This window comes from Falco peregrinus, chromosome 10 (assembly GCF_023634155.1).
Source record: "Falco peregrinus isolate bFalPer1 chromosome 10, bFalPer1.pri, whole genome shotgun sequence".
Lineage (NCBI taxonomy): Eukaryota > Metazoa > Chordata > Aves > Falconiformes > Falconidae > Falco > Falco peregrinus.
The window spans coordinates 21517802-21535069 of NC_073730.1; the positions used below are offsets into that span (position 1 = coordinate 21517802).

The 17268-nt window shown below is 38.8% G+C and overlaps 1 protein-coding gene across 1 annotated transcript in view; it reads left to right on the plus strand.

Moving 5' to 3' along the window:
* The first annotated feature begins 15437 nt into the window (after window positions 1-15437).
* Window positions 15438-17268, plus strand: part of LOC101921169 (vitellogenin-1-like) — a 42746-nt gene continuing 40915 nt past the window's right edge. The window contains exon 1 of the mRNA XM_055815766.1: window positions 15438-15665. Coding sequence (XP_055671741.1) covers window positions 15465-15665 — 201 coding nt within the window. The 5' untranslated portion in view covers window positions 15438-15464. The remainder of the gene's footprint in view (window positions 15666-17268) is intronic.

The window sequence follows — 17268 nt, forward strand, 5'->3', positions numbered from 1 at the left end:
GGGAGCAAACGAGAACACAGTGTAAGCCACAGTTCACATGGCTATGCTACAGACCACGAAGACCGTTGATTGATGCAGTGTGAGTTTACCCTCCAGGATACAGCTGAGGTTATTGGTGGGACAAGGAACTGAAGATTGTGTTGCAGCTATTGGCTTCATTCATGAATTGTTAATGCAGAAGAATAAAAGAATTCACTCAAGGCAATCAATTTCCCTTTAAAAATACAACAATTCACCCCAAAAGAGTGAAAGAAGGCTTAAGTGATAAATTGCAGGAATATTGCTTTCACATTTGGCACCCATTAGCCCTGTTTTATATTGGGAAAATAGTATCATTAAGCAAAGTAGACGGTGCTTTACAAGTATTAGCTTATGAAAAGATTCAGCTACTACATAAAGATAACTTATTAAATAGGAACATTTTGCAAAGCCTTTAAAGGATAAGAAGCAAAAAAAAGTTGTCTTTGCTAGTGTAGGTCTTTTTCAACATGCTTTCACAAAAAAAGCACGTCTCTCATCTTTAAGACAGAACAATCGGAGCTATTTGAGTTGAGAGGCACTTAATGGGAAGCTAGATTCCCTTAGCAATAAATGCGTATGCCTGTATAAACAGAAGGAAGTTGCTGTCCTCCTCCGAAAGCACAAGTGAAGTGATTACTGTGTACTGAATTCCCACGGTGAAATGGTAGCAACTATTGATCTGTCCCAGGAGAAGCCGTGGAACAGATGTAGGGTGGTCAGTGTCCAGTTCTCCAGGGTTAACGGCCAGGCTAGATAGTGCCTTCTTCATCCTTGCCAGCCTTTTCAGACATAAACTGAAATCACTTTCACCAGCAACTTTCATCCCACAGTCCTTTCCCAATACAGGCCATAAACACTCACTTAATCTTATAATACACTATCTTGTAAGCTGTTGAACAAAAAATATGTGGCTGAGTTTCAAAACTCCTGCCAAACAAACCTTCCTCCTAATCTCCAGAAACTGCTGTCTTTTCTATCTCCATGTCTCATTTGAGGCAGATAAAACCAACTTCTCACCATGCTTTACCCATCTGTAACATGTCTTCCCACCACATTATACCCAAAATGTCCCTTAGAAAAGGAAGGGTATAAGGCTGATAGAAAGGGGGCAGTTCATGTTCTAACCTATGCCCTCTGCGCTCTGAGCAAAAAGCATATGTGCCTATTGAAACCATTAGCCCTCATCCCATGTGCCAGGGCATGTCCTAAAGCAAGGCGCAGCAGTATGGCAGATGCAGGGATTTGTGAAAGGGAAGGATGAGAGAAGTAGGATGGTGAGGACTGCATGAAGCATCAAACACAGGAACAAAGGGAAGAGAATTCAGATCAAGGGTTAGTTTTTACACTGAGCACTGGCTAGAAAAAAAAATTATATCCTTGCTGCTTCTTATACTTTGTACATGCTTTCTGAACTGTGAATACGTGACTGTATAATCAGGTTTTTTTCCTTTTAATCATTACGCCTATGTTTGGTTTATTTTGGAGGTGAAAACAACATTTTCTAACTTGCTGAGAACTTTCTGTTCTAGCTAGTGCCAGACTATGTAGTGGAAATCACTTGGGATAAGCTCTGTTCCTTACTGACACAAAGCAAAAAAGACCTGGAAAGCCCTTGTTACTAGCTTGTAAATGTGTCGACAAGGAAATGCCTTTTATACAACATATGTGATTCACATGAGCCTTTGTTTCTGTTTTGCCTGCACCCTGTCTTCTGTTTCAACAGCATTAGTTCAACCATCACTTGCCCAAAGATCTTCCCTGGTCTCAACAGTGGTCTTCAGGAGCAACTGCTTTTCACCAACTGCCAACAAGAATATCTTCTTCAGTTCATTTTCTTACATCAGTTCCTCCTTTTTCCTGTTTTCCCTCACGTCTCTGGTCCGTTTTCTTCTTTGCCAGCCTTCCTGATCATCAGCAAAGGCCGCCTGCCTACAGCATCACAACAAAGCTAAGTGCAAAAGAAAATCTGTGTACCCAATCTCACATCTGAGAGAAACTCCAGCAACCAGGAGAGGCTGGGAAAAGACAGCAATATTTGTTTTTGTTATTGATCAGTATTTCTAATACAGGAATACTTCAGCCTCTTAGTCAAGATAGATATTTCTATTCCGAGTCTTCACCTAGTGAGAGATTCTCCCTGCCTTAAAACTTTTATAGTCCAATAGGCATGACATACTGCCCACATTTTGTATTAAACATGATTTGCTCCAAGAGCAACATGGAACCATAAATTGAAAACAGTTCTTCTCAGGCTGTATCCACTGCCTCAACCACAAAACCAAGTTTTCTGATTCCTGCAGGCTATAGCAATTGGAACTCAGAAATATTTCAGAGTCTCTTTTTCTTAGTACCTGTAAATTGGGTCTTACTGAAGCCAAAAGGGTTGTTTCATTCTAGTGATGTCTGTAACTTTGCTGTGTTTTGTCATGTTTGAATTCAAGCTTATATACTGCCACAGCTTTCCTGTGCTAGATAAGAATGCCCCTTTTCCTCAATGCTAAACTGTTAAAAATGTTTTAAAGATCGGGTCCAGAAGTAAGTGTGCTCTTCCTTAAAGTGTACTGCACCAATTAACTCAAACATACTTTGCTTGCCTCCTCTTCTTCATACCTGCATCAGAAAAGTTAGTGCATCGTACATTATGATTGCTGACAGGTATTCTCAAACATATCATTGTTTTGTACGAAGCTTTGTACTAGAGCTTCCTGGTAATCAGGAAAGGTGCTACCGGGACTTTCAGATACCTGCTATATGCATATCTAAGTGACCCAAATCCTATCTCTGTATATTACAGTTATGCTCAATGTCATTATTCTACTCCACATATTTCACTCTGGCTACTTATCAAGTGAATGAACAGCATGTTTTCTCCAGCCAGGCATTCATACAGTTGTGCTCTAAATTCAGACTCATGTCATTTCCTCCTACATCTCACCCAAGTTTCATTCAAGTTATCTACAGATCATTCTATTCTTCCCAGATCAAGAGCATATATTGTATTTGCAGTTGCAATTTGATTGGCAGCAAGGTTACTATTAGGTGTTAAACAATCTGAAAAAGTAGGTTACATAAATTTGTAAAGTGTAGTTTGCTGAATACCTGTGGAGATCTACATGTAGCAGATTGTATGGATTTCTTCTGAGCATCTTTTGCCCATGTTGTGCTTTAGAATGATGTGGTGGATGGGAATGTTCTTCTAGAAAAGCATTCTCCACACTTTTTATAGGACTATCCTGATGCTGGAGCTACTGCTTCTTGAAATTTGAGCATGAGCTGAGAACTGAGGGTAAATGGAAGGAAGTGACCTGAGGGCCAAGAATATCATAAAAATTGTGGAAACAGATACAGAAAAAGAAATTATTTCAGACATAATTTATGCAGCTTTTTGTCAAATATAGTTAAGTGGAAGCCAGGAGAAATGCTTTCATCTCATCCTCTAAATTCTTCCATAGTCCTCACAGTGCATTGATGTGAGCAGAGGGCCAAACTAAGCCCCAGCCCAACACCACTGATGTAACTCCAAATTACCAGGTTAGATAGAGGCCACATTGTGGAAAAAATCTATAGCCTGGTTTACTGAAGCCCCTAGTTTAGGTAACATAATGCTCTCTTTTGGCCTGTGAACCTTTGAAATGATCATTATCCTTTTTAAATAAGACTCTTAAGCATCTTGAGGTATTGCATTGGATTACAATTGCAGCTATAAAAATGACCAGTAACAAACCAAATACATTTCTCTTTTCTGAAGCATGCTTCTTATGTTGCAGACACTGCTTCTCTCACTCATTATAGTGAGATCCCTTATTGCCCAGTATTGTACTAACTCTGTCTGGTCTATTGTATTGTGGTAACACTCCTTTGCCCATTGTATCAGGTTAGCACCTCCTTGGCTATAATAAGTATGAAAAAAATTCAAGGTTTAACTTGTCAAATGGAACTTTTCAGTGACTTATTAAAAGAACCCCTGCGGTATTACAAAATGCAGGTTTTCTGTCATCTAACTAAAAGATCCCTTTAGAAACCTTCATTTTTTATGTGTATAAAGACAATTTCTTCTAGTGAAACTGTTTGATTCTTGCCTGAATGAAATCAAGTGTTTTAAAACTTTTTGAGGTGCCCCAAAGGCTCACTTCTATACTATGGAACGTGAAAGACTATGAACCTCTCACATAGTCGTCACATAGACTTTGCAGTGTGCTCCTGGCAGTGATCGTTCATTCCATACTACAGGCTTTCATAAAAAAAAAACCTAAAAAACAAAACAACTCCAAAACAAAACCCAAACCTGTATAAAATCGGGGAAAAGAAAACTGAACTGTGCCTTTCTTGATCGTGAAGGCTGGAGAGAAAGTTGTTGTCAGAGATGGTTAATGAGGTTAAGATAAACTGTCGCTGGAGAGGTCTTATCCAATGAAATAGAGTAAGAAACAGAAATTAGAGATGGAATTCTTGTTAACCTCCTTCAAGCAGATATACCTTAAGTGTTGTTGTCTCCTGTACTTCACAAGCAAACAGTAACATACATTTGCATGAGTGGAGCTCGTAAGTCAGCATTCTCTTCTCTCGCCTTACATCCCTGCTTGGAGCACCTTTTTCCCACCACAGCACATGAACTAATGTCAACAAAGTAATTTTCTGCAAGTGAATCAGGTCCTTAGACTGACTTCTTACATATTTTCTGTTTCTCCCTTTCTCTTTATTCCTTGTACTGAGATGCTGAGGTGAAGCTGGGCTTTTTTCCCTTTTAGCATCCCTATGGCAGCCATTAACAGACATGGTAATCAGCGTAGCATACACACAAGGAAGGCAGAGAACATTTTGCACAAATAACTCTGTTTTGATCTTTTTAAGTTGCGTGGCTGGGGTTTGGGGGGAGAGGGGGGTGTTGTGTGTTATTTGTTTATTATCAGTGCCTGTGGTAAACACAAGACCAGTTTTGTGAGTTCTTTGGGAAGACAGTGCCTCCCACATCTTTGTGTGGGTGCACAAAGGAGGGATGGGAGGGGGCAAGGTCAGTGTCTAACTTGCTGTCCCTACGGTGGCATAGTCAGGGCACCACAGGAGGAGGCAGCAGCACCTAAGGGATGGTTTAAGTGGAGCTCCCCTTCCATTCTCTGGACAGTTAAGAGAAGTACTCATATCTCCCCAGTTTTATTCAGTCTTCTTTGTAGTTAGTACAATTTAAGTCCCTGTGAAGCAATGTAAATTGGTGAGAGGTTTAGAGAACTGCAGCATGGGCTGTTTAAGAGATCAAGGACCCATCTGAGGGGTATTGTTGCACTGTGCTTCTCATTCAGCTTTGAGTTTGGGACAGTCACTGTGTCTGTAGCGCCGCGAAGCAAGAGACAGGCTGAAAATGGGGAGAGATGTTAGAGTAACTTTTCTAGAGAAGAAAGAAAAGCCAGCTGGGGAAAACAGAATATATGAAATTCGGGGGTCTTCCAGAAGTGCATGACTAAGAAAAAGAAACTACCTGAAGCTCTCACATTGTTCTGAAGGATCCAGGGAGGGATCAAAGAGAAAAAAAAAAAAATCCAACTTACTTTTTGGTACTTTTTTCTGCATTGTACATTTGCTCCTGGCTTCAGATAAGAGACTGAAGTAGACACCTTTTTCCAGCCTTCTCATCTGAAGAATTTTAAATGGGCTTCAAAATAGAAAAGTAGAATTTTGTATTTTATATATATATATTATTTTTTTTTTATTGTGTAACTTCAAATTATTTTCATTTGTTTCCAGAGTAGTTTCTAATGTGTATTTATTTAAACTCTTTAAAACCTCTCTGTCTTCTTTTGTTTACAAGGGCAAACCAAATCTTTTTTCCCCAAGACAGAGAGCTACTTATTGGTGAGGTAATAAAATGGACAAAATGCCACCTGTGCTTTTCAGTTTAAATCCCTTTTTCCCTCATGTTATTTCAATCTGCCTATTGAGGAGACCTAAGAGTTTCTCTGTAAAAACAATAGGTTTCCAATTATGTATCATTAGTGGTACAAAACCACATGTTTTGGGTCAAAGATCTTACAAGGCTCCAGAGCAAAATGAGTGACAGTGAGGGCAAAGTGCTATGATGAGAAATTGAACGGCTCCCTCCCTGGATGTCCAGCATCTCTTCCCGCTCTCCAGATCAATCTGAAGCTGTTGTCGGCTTCTTGCATGCCTCATGCTCTTTAACAAAATACACTCTCCTTATCTCTCAGCAGCGGGGAATACCCTCATGAAAAACCTGGCTGGTTCCCTGAACCTGCCCTTTCATGCAGTTGCTAGAAGTCTTCTCCTCACCCTTTGTAGCATCTTTCATTACAGGCAGCTCAAGCCCATTCAGTGATGATTCCTCCCACTGTTTCTGAAGAAGCACACTGCCTCATTTGTTTTTGGCTGTGCTCCTTGGCCTCTTATTCTCACAGCCGGAGGTCCACGGGCTCAGTCCAGGACCATTTTGAACATCTTTCCACAGGTCTCACTCTTCCCATGAGGAAGAGGCAGTTTACTCGTTAAATGGCAACAATCTCCTGTTTGCTGTAGCTTTAGGATGAAAAGGCAGACTGTTTCAAGCTCATCACTAAACTGCACCATGGAGTCAGAGGAATGTCTCTAGACATACCTTTAATGGTCTTCATTTCAACATACTTTGAACCTGCTGCTTCAGTAATTACCTTCTTCAGTGCCAAGGTTGGCTCACATTCCTGTGGTTCCGTGTGTAGTGTAGCAGTTAGATAATTCTAGAGCCTATTAACCACTAACTTACAAGGCTATGGTAGTTTTACTGAATGTTTTGTGAGGCTTGAGCTGATAGCCTATTTGCTTGGTTTTCTTTTCCTGTTTTCCAGGTGACTGGCCTGGCTTTTCAAAGTGTACTGTGAGATTGGTTTCTTCTCCATGCTTCATTAAGACAGAGCATTTGTTACCCTCTCCTCAGACATTGCCTAAGTCTTGGTACATGCACTGCTGTCATTCCCTTTTATCTTTTTCTATACATTTCCCAACATGTTGGGTGAGTAGAAATTTACAGATGGAGCTGCTGATGTGCTTTCATGTAGAGCATATTTTCTTTTACAGCTGTATGTCTCATATTTTAATTTCCCTTTGTTGTTACCAGCAGTTACTTTTATGCCTGGAAGACGAGCTGTTCCCACACTCCTCCATAGCTTCTCCTAGCAACATTTCTTTGTAGATTGGTTGGTGAGGAGAACTGAAAGGTTATAGGGCTGCTACCTTCCAGAAAGGCACTGAATTATTTAGTATCAACACTTCTATCAAAAATGATAGCGTCTTTTCACTCCCAAGTTCAACAATGGCACTGCCATCATCTATTAGAACAATGACTAGAGCACGCTGCTGCTACAGAAAGCTCAGGAGGTGTCTGAAGAGCCTAAACATGGACACATTTCAAAAAATCTTTAATTCTTACCAGTAATAATTACACTGAGAAAGATTTGAGCTTTATGAACACAAAAATCTTTTGTTAAAGAGTCTTGGCTGTGTTAATAGGCAATTCTACTGTAACTCTGCATGAGACGGCAGCCACAGGAACCTGCTCTGAGAAGTAGATGCCTGTGGTGGCTAGACCAAGAGTGCAAGTGGTAGAGAATGTTTGTATAACTAGTTTGGAGGTAAAATAATTATATATGTGTTTAAATATATTTATTGTAGCTTATAGGGTTATATGCTGCATGTGTTTATAAGTGCAAAGTACAGAAATGGAGCGGCAAAGGTGACGTTCACCTCGGAAAACTCATAGAGGTATGAATCCTAATAGTTTTATTGGCTGTGGGAAAGGTCTTAAATTAATCTTTAAATGAAGACGATGCCAAATTTCCATTAACTTTTACTACTTCCACTCTTCATTTTAAGTGTCACAGTGGCCAGAAATTCTGGAAAATTCATAAGAATGTTTGAATTGTGTGCTAGATAATACTTACGTTTTCTTGGCGTTCTGCAGCGTAAGTACACAGTTGTGCTGTTCATGCACTAATAAGTAGTTCAAAGGAATTTAGTTGTTGTTAGAAAGCCTCTAGAAAAATTAAGAAGGTAGCATCAGCTAACAGGTTCCTATGTTCAAAATTTTAAAATACTGGGTTTCATACCCAGCTGGGGTAAACTGACCCAATTCCATGTAATTTGACCGAGCTATGTAAGTTTACCCCAGAAGAAATTTAGCTTGTGAATGTATCACAACTAAATTGTTAGAGGAGAAAGAAAAGCCAACAAGACACAACTGTAGAAAATGTCCATGGAATCTCTCTGGCTTCAATCCATTGCCTTCCCTGAAGAGTTAAAGAAATGGATAATTATGCCCAATTTCAGTTTTGAGACCTACATTATTCGTTGATCACTGCAGGAATTCCTTGAAAATTAAATTCAGAAGTTGTTTTCCCAGTCATTTGCCTTTGAACACCAAGAAAATAACAATCTTCCTAGTGTTTTCTCCAGAGATAAGCAAAATGAAATGAATTTAGATATTACTATAAAAAAAAAGAAATAAAGAAATTGTTAAGAAACTGGATTGTTTCTGAAATAAAGTCTTAAAGAACTTCTTAAAATGTTCTGAGAGGTACTCATGATAGAGCAGATTTTCAAGCCCTATTCATATTGAGAACTGTTTTATTCCTTGAGTGCACTGAAGTTACAGTGATTACTCAAAGAGCAAATTAGTGTCAGTATATGCTAGATACAGCTCCAGTTAAACACCATGAACAGATACCAGTAACTTCAGTACAGGGTAGACAGTGCAGTGAGCCAGTCTGCCTTTAACTTTTGCCTGTATTTATACTAAAAAGCCTTGAAAGTAATATTGGACCATTTAAACATTAAGGCTGCATGTGCCATGCTGTTGAGTGGGATTTGTAGTGTTCTGGCCATGTTAAAGTCTTCCTGCAGCAACAGACTTTATCATAAGACTGCTAGAATTTTTCCCAGTCAAATGGTAGGAAATTTTCTGCAAGGTGAGAAAAAATGCAATTGTGTAAGACATCAGTCAGCTGAAAATTGCAGGCCTGGATCTGCATCCAGGTCTTACATCTGCTGGATATAAGAATTTGTTCAGCCTTCATTCTTTATATTAGGGCGAAGAAATTAATTTTTCATAGTCTCAGCCAAAGGTGTGTTCAAGAGGTTGTTGTCTGATGTTTATGGGCAATTTGGAATCATAGCATTATAGTCGTTGATAAGCAGAAGCAGATATGAACATCAGTGCTCCATTTAATATTTTAAACTGTAATTGTCTTATATAGAAAATGGGATTATGATTAATACATGCTGTAGTGGGAATAATCATGTAGCAACTTTCTTTCAAAGTAATGAAACATATGGTGCTCAATTTGTTACTATTTGAACTAACTTTCACAGTAACTTAACAAAATTGTGTTCTTTTTATATGATTAGACCTTTTAATCTTTGGAAGTCATTGTCATTGGGTAAATACTGGTAGTGATTTTGATTTTGCTTTGTGGGTTTTTTGTTGGTTTTTTTTTTTTTGGAGGATAAAGTCAATGCCTGTTGTTTGAACTGGCAGAGTATTATCTGCTTCTGCCTTAGGAATAATACACTGCTTATCTTATCTGACCCATGACCTAATGTCACAGTGACCCAGGGCTGTGAAGCTAAGGTATCACATACCTCATATATTCTGTACCAAGAGTAAGTTCATACTGAGCTTCCTCCTGATACCATAAACTTATTTGATACTCTGCCACTAGAAAGTGAGGATCCAGATCCATCATGTTCTTGCAGTGGTTCTGTGATAGAAGCAAATAAATCAGTAAGGTGAAGGTCTATGAAACAGAAGAATAATCATCAATATACCTGAGAATATTAGCTTCTAGGGAAAAAAGTCAGTGCTTTCCCTTTCATAAAGAATCTTACACATTCTGGGCATAACCACAAAATAAGTAGCAATTTTAAGAATTCATTATATATTTGTACAAATCCACACTTTTAAAAAAAAAAATAATAAGCCAAATTTCTTTCTTAGTAGGGACTGAAGTTTTGCAGCCCTAATACACTCAGCCTGGTATAAAGAAAAAGATAGACCTGAGAATATTATTCTTTCTAAGATTCTCCCACCAATGGCTCAGGTCTTGTTCCTCCAAGAACAGAAAAGTATCCTCATGCAGGACTGCAGAGGATCGTAGGTCTTTTTCTAAAGTGGAAACTTTTTTATGTGCTCACGGAGCCTCCTGCAAAAGAGTTGTTGAAGCAGACTGCTAAACTGGGTGTGCTGCCTCTTCCTGCTGTCCATCCTAAGGCACATGGGATAGTCCTCACCTCCCTGCGGCAGTGCCCACAGTTATACAGTATGAATACATCAGAATAAACATTACACGGGTATTTTTCCCTCTGGAGAAGTTACTAGCCATAGCTCTAACCAAGCGTGCAATTACAAGCAGTACGTCAGCCCACAGAACAGCGTTCAATGCAGTGCACAGAGCTCTCCGATGTTCTATATTTTTGCAGTCACCAATTCATCCCCAAACTGACTGAGGTCGAGACATGACAAGGCTAAATTTCAGGGCTACCTGAATTCCCATCTGCACCAAAGCCACAGCAGTTAATCACACTGTGACCATGAAGTCTAAGTTAGGGTTAAGATAAACTTGGAGAAGTTATCTTTTAGTGCAATAGAATTACATAGCAAACACCAGTCCTCAAATATGACATGACTTCAAATCTCAGATGGCAAGTTGTCTAACATTTAACCCTACTGAATGACTTAGGAAATAGCATATACTGGAAGGTGGGGGGGGTGGGGGATGGGGGGTGTGTTGGGGGTGGATCCTCAAGCCACTTAATCAGTATGCTAGGTGCTGAGCCAGTGATGATAGGGACGACAGTGAACTGTTAGGCTTCAGAATGTGTTTTCTGTGTTTTGTGAAAACAAACCCCTTTGAGCATCTCAGTAAAGCTAAGTTGTATCAAAACAATCTGTTTTCAGATTGAGAATGTCAAAGTTTGATTACACACTCTTCTTTTTCTTACCTTCATTCCTTTTTCTGCAAATTATAGGCAAATCCATGCTAAGCATCAGGAACAGTCCCACGGACAACTTCACTGAAGTACACAAAGACGTGGCTTTGGTTTAAGAGCATATGTTAATGAAAAACAAATCTATCAAAACAAAATTCTGCGACTATACTGTAAATCTAGACCAGCAGCATCTTGCAAACCATGCACACACCAAAAGCATGACAAAATATAAATGGGATTTCTACCTCTTTCATTTTACAAACCTTGCATCCAGTCCTCATAGTTATCACTCCATTGGTCGTGTGCCAGCATCCAACTGGGGAACAGCAGGGAATTGGGCCTGTTGGTTTCTTTATAGTAAAAGGAATGGAAGTTAAAAAAAAAAAAAAAAAAAAAGCAAGTTAATGTAACAAAATCCCTTTGTGCATGTACTAGAACCAGCATATGGCAATGTAGCCCAACCCAGAACACATTCTTACTCATTAGACATTGACCAGAGTCTCTGGAGAAAATACCAAACATTATCTTGGAGGCTATGTTACAACAGCAAATGCTGAATATTTTGACAAAAAAAAATCAAGGAGTCAATGTTAAATATGAAACAACTGTGGGTTTTTTTTTAATATTTTTTTAAGTAAGTTTTCTTCATCTTTAGAAACGAGGAAAACTGAAGGCTAAAAATCACTTCACTTAGCCAACTGATTATATCTATTTTAACCTGCTAAGGTTGCTTGGGAGTTGTTTTGCTAATCCCTGCTATGTTGTTAGGCTATATATTAGCAGGATGGAAATGGCATCACTGCACCGTAATTCAGCAATGTGAATACAGAACAAGGAGAGTGCAGAGCTATCGGCAGCAGTACAACAGCAGATAATAAGACTCTGTTACTCAGGCAGACTGTGTTATGTAAAGACAATTGCAGTGTAGAAGCAATAGCTCTAATCAGGTTAATTAGGCTGTATTCATGTTTCATTTATGGTGCAAGTGCCCTGTAAATTCAAAGCAGTCTACCTCATCTTACTGCACTCCTTATACAGCCATCATGCTCTCTGTAACACTCAACACCATATATTTTCTTCCTTAAAAAAAAAAAAAAAATAATAATCCCAAGATATTTCCCATTGCTTTCCAATAATTCCTTTTCTTCATTGCATATGGCTAAAAAAAATGAAAAAAAGGAAAAGATCCAAGCTGTATATAAGGCCCATGCCCATATTAAAGTTCCTTCCTCCACAACCACATTAAGCACGTGGAAGTTGTTTGTGGGCACCTGTTTAATTGCATTTTATTTATTTTTCATGTATTTTCTTTTTCACTAACATGGCATGTTGAATGTTCAAGAAATATCATATTGGCTTGAAAAAGTGTGGCTCTCACCTTTCCTCCTTTTATCCATTTCCTTAAAGTGATAGATTGCCTGTTTATTCCCTCAGAGCTAGCTGGAAGGATGTGTCTGCTTTGCAGAAAGGATTATAGCCCAGTGCTGTGACCCTCAAACCCTAGCCATGTCTCCTCTCCACTTACCAAATTTATTAGGTTGTCCCTTTAAAGTAACAATGGGTACAACAATTCTGAGATCACTTTCTCCTCACCCCTAAGACAGCAAGCCTGGGTAGACAGGAGCTATTAAAAAGAGAAGGTATGCTGCAGATGAAGAGAACATGGCAGCCTGCACAATCTTAATTATTTTAGCTAACTGTCTAGCAGTCAGGTGTCTACATGCTGATTGTAAGTTTAGACTCAGTGTTCCCCATTAAAAAAAAACAAAACACAAATGCAGTAATGTCACTCTCCAGTTAGAACAAATCTATTCATGTTACAACTTAATTATAAAGCCTTTTATTAAACTTGAAAAATGTTATTGCTCCATTTTGATACGTACATGTATCATAGACATTTCAATATGCTGTTAATAACAATGTTGAAATTAATAGTCTCGCTTATATAGTTCTGTATATAATATGTATATTGTCTTACCTTTTCTGCCCTGTGGAAATGTGGCTAGTTGAGCACAATAACCCAACATCACTGCAGAGGTCAGGCTGTGGCACTGATGAGCAGGGTGACCGAAGCAGGAGAGTGTTGCATGTTCCCACTTAGAGTATTACACTGCTGCTGTGCATTTACTTCCATTCTGGCTGCAAAAAATGTGACTATTTGAGAGGCATTTCTAACTACATTTGACAGTGCATATGTGCCAGGCAAGGTATGCCACTGAATTTCACAGGGCCCACTAATGTGGTGCATCTTGTCATATCTCACAAGTTAGCACCCTGGAAGAAGACATCAGGGAAAATCCGTGCGCACTTAACTTTTCACCAGCTGAACCCACACCGAGCAAACAGCCCAGTTACTCGTGTTCTGTAACAGTTCATATGTGCATCCTATATTTGAAAATACTTTACTAGACACATTTCATTTTGAGGAAGGTCTGACCACTCATCCAATTCCATATCTTTCCCTTTGTGAAAGAAAGCTGCGATTTTAAAATCTCCAGCATTTCTGGAGGTATCAGTAGCGAAGGTCTCCTAACGTGACAGCTCTCGTTGGATTTCTGGCTCTCCCTGGAGTGGGGGCAGCGCCGTGGGGCTGCACAGCTACAGCCCCCACTGCAGCTCAGGTGCACTGGCACCACTATAATGAACTTCATTATTTCTCAGGCAGGTGGCATCACTCCAAGTAAATGAAGTAATCGTGTAAAGGGACTGTTTGATGGGGCCTGCAGTAAATATATTCTCAGGCCCGGTGGTAGAGAGCTCAGGACCTGTGCTCAGGTTTCACCTTTTTCCTCCCTAATGGATAGCAACGGCCGAGAAAACCTTGTTCTCTTCCTGGAGGACAGAGTTTTGCTGCCTGTTTGCATTACTTGCAAGTACGTTGTACCTTTCACAGCCTCAAAGAAACAGCAGATAGACATTCCTGAGCTCTCCTTCCTTCCCCCCTCAGCAACTCTTGTACCCAGGTGGGGTTTTTTACATGATCTTTAATTTACCATTTGGCCAAAAGACAAGATTAAATTCAAAGTAAATGTTAAATGCTTGCAGAAAACTTATGCAATTGATGTTAGGGAGCAAGCTCCCTCCTGACTTAGTTTTGCTAGGGATTGGTCTTAATATTATTACTACAAGTGGAAAATTCTGGATTAATTTTCCCAAGAGTGGCAGCAGTCAAAGCCCCATGAGAATCCACTGAGAAGGACCTGATGCTCCCAAGTCACTGCGGTCTTTCTGGAAATTTAACTCTGTTTTATAAACAAAGAAATTAATTTCCCTCCTGTGTTCACAGTATAAACTTTGACCATTAACCATAAGATAATGTGAAGGTCATGCTGACAAGATTTGCCTTCACAGGTAACAAGATAGGCTTGCAAAGACAGCCATGGTAGATGGCCACATGGAAAGACAGTTTCTCATTGCATGTCTATGAGCTCTAAAGTATCTCAATCCTAGATCTATGAAATCAATCACCAGCTCTTCTCTAAAAGTGGAGTTGCAGAGAGACAGAGCAAGGTATGTCTCCAAAGCTGTGGCCCTCAGCAAGAGCAAATTATCAGGAGATTGAAGACATGATTGTAGAAAAGCTAAACTATCTAAAATATGATTGAGGAACTATTTATATTTAATTTTAAATTTAAGTTTAAATTATTGTTTTACTATATAACTACTATATGGAGAAATGGGGAAAATTAGCACGGTATATATTTTGAAAGTCAAATCTCTGTCACATAAAAAGCAAGGTAATTGAAATCAGTTGATTTGAAGTTGTCAGCATTCATGACTGCAGAAATGTTTATTTTTTGATTGATCAATACGTATTCTAAAATACACTTATTTGTCAAACTAACATGCCAAAAGAAACATGTGATATCACATGCCTTTATAAAAGAGAACCCAGCATGTTCACCTTTACTTCATCCCCATCATGAAGGGCTTGATATTAGCCCTGGTTTTAACCCTGGTGGGTAAGTAACTAACCTATCTGCTTTGATGAATTTAAAATAATAGCTTCAGGTAAAGGTTTCAGAATCTAAATATATATCACTTACAAACATGAACTTTAACATTTTATAGAAAAAAATATTTTATGACAATTTGCTTGTTGTTTAGGGAAAAAAGTTTTTTGGCTATGTGCTGAACTAGAAGTTAATTAGAAAGAGTTATGCCATACGTGCAAGATGAGTTATAGCCTTTCATACTAAAGTCCATTAACATTTGGGGGGGGGGGGGTGTGTTTTTGCTTTGTCATTTCATTTTTATTAATTTTTTTTCCTTCTTTTTCAGGGAGCCAGCATCTTAATTACCGTAAGTAATTTTCCTATCAGCTAATATAATTATAATGAGTGAAATTCAAAATAGAATCTGAAAAGTATATCAATGTTTAATATAATTTTACAACAGCTAATTTTGTTCAAGTGCAATACAAAAATAAACAAATTCATCTTTTTTTCTTCCATGCATTCTAATACAAGTACTTGAAAATGTTCTGTACAGTCTCTATGATGTTTTATGGGAACCATTTCTTTGCAGAACCCGATTTCAGTGAAAACAAGGTTTATACATTTAATTATGAAAGCATGCTTCTCAGTGGACTTCCGGAGAAAGGACTTGCAAGAGCTGGAATAAGAATAAAAAGTAAAGTGGAAGTTAGTGGTATTGGGCCAAAACTTTGCCTTATTAGGGTAAGAAAATGTATTCAATTTGAAAGGTAAAATTCTCTTCATACTTTACTTCTTTTTTAAGCTTTTTGGAAGTAATTAAGTTTCATCATGTGTTATGCTTACTCAGGGAGAATGTAACTAACACTATTATTTTTTATGCAGTGCCCTAAATTCTATTTGCACTTTGCCAGGTAATTCTCAGCTCAAGCCAACCTTGGGCTTGAAGGATTTCTTCTGCTTTCTGGTCAGGGAGACAATGGAATATAATTTGAAATGCACAACAATTTATTACTGGATCAATCCAATTGTTCCAAACTGTATAACCTAGGATTATTTAATCAACTGATTTTGTAACCAGCAAACGAAGGGCAATAAAACATGCAACATTAGCTGGATGTGATTCAATATTTAGCATAATTAATGTCATCTGGTAGCTTCTTTTTCTGCAGGGTCCCAAATGACATTCTTTGTCATCCTCAACTGTATATTTTTACTGCATGCTGAGTAATTACTGAGAGTTTTGATTACGTGGAAAACACTTCTGTCTTTAACAGAAGCCTATACATGCTTCTAATGAGTATTAAAATGCACCCCTCAATTGCTTTACACAAGCTCCACTTAGTCTTCTGTATACGTGGAAGAAAAATGATCTTTTTAAAAGCTTTTATTTGGCAAATTGAAAGCTGCAGATTAAAAACACTGGTGACTGATAAATGCTTACAAATGCTGTAGCCTTCCAGCCTGAATTAGCCTTTTCTTACTAGGTATCTTGGTAAGTTCACGTTTTAATAGATCTAGATGGGAAATATTGCTTTTCCATGACCCTTTGCAAATGGCTGGATTTTTTGGAAAAAAAAAAAAAAAAACATAAGGAAATAAGAGCCACACATCTGCACAGGCGAGTAGAAGGCTTCCCTGGCAGAGGGGAGGCAGAAGCAGTCTTGTTCTTACCCCATGTCCTTTCCCATTCCTGCTGAAACAGCCCTTGGTGTGTCACGGTGAGTCTTCACCAAGAATTGACTCCTGTTCTTTAAAACCTTCCAAAACCATTTCACCTGCCTTAGTGCATTTGGCAGAAAGCTTCCATTTCAAAAATAAATACAGAAATAATTTCAGGCAAGGAAAAAAAAAAAAGGAGAAAAGAAAAAATATCACAAGATTCTGGGGCAAGTTTTAAGTTAAAGGTAACAACACATTTATTCCCTTCTGCTCTGGGAAAGTTTATTTTGCTGCTGTTATATTTAAATTAGTTTGGAGGGATGGTTCAGGGAATTGATCTTTCATCTGTAGCCTACTAGTTCACATTCAGCCCAAGCAAAAAGCTGTGTTCCCTGGGCAGTTTCCAGCTGACAATTTTTTCATCGCAAACCCACAAGTAAGAATTGCCAGCTGTGTTCAAAACCTAGCAGACAGCGCAAGTCCTGAGTGGGCCCCGAGGGCTGGGGAAAAGTACCTCACCCTGACCCTGCAGAGCAGTCCCCAGCCTGCCCATGTGCAATGTGCCAGAAGCATGTCCAAGAGGCAGCATGAGGGATTTGCTCCGTAAGAGCCTCCTCTGTAAGCTTCACTTACTGAGGTTGGCAGTGATCTCCACCAACAATAACAAAAATAAATATGAAAGCGC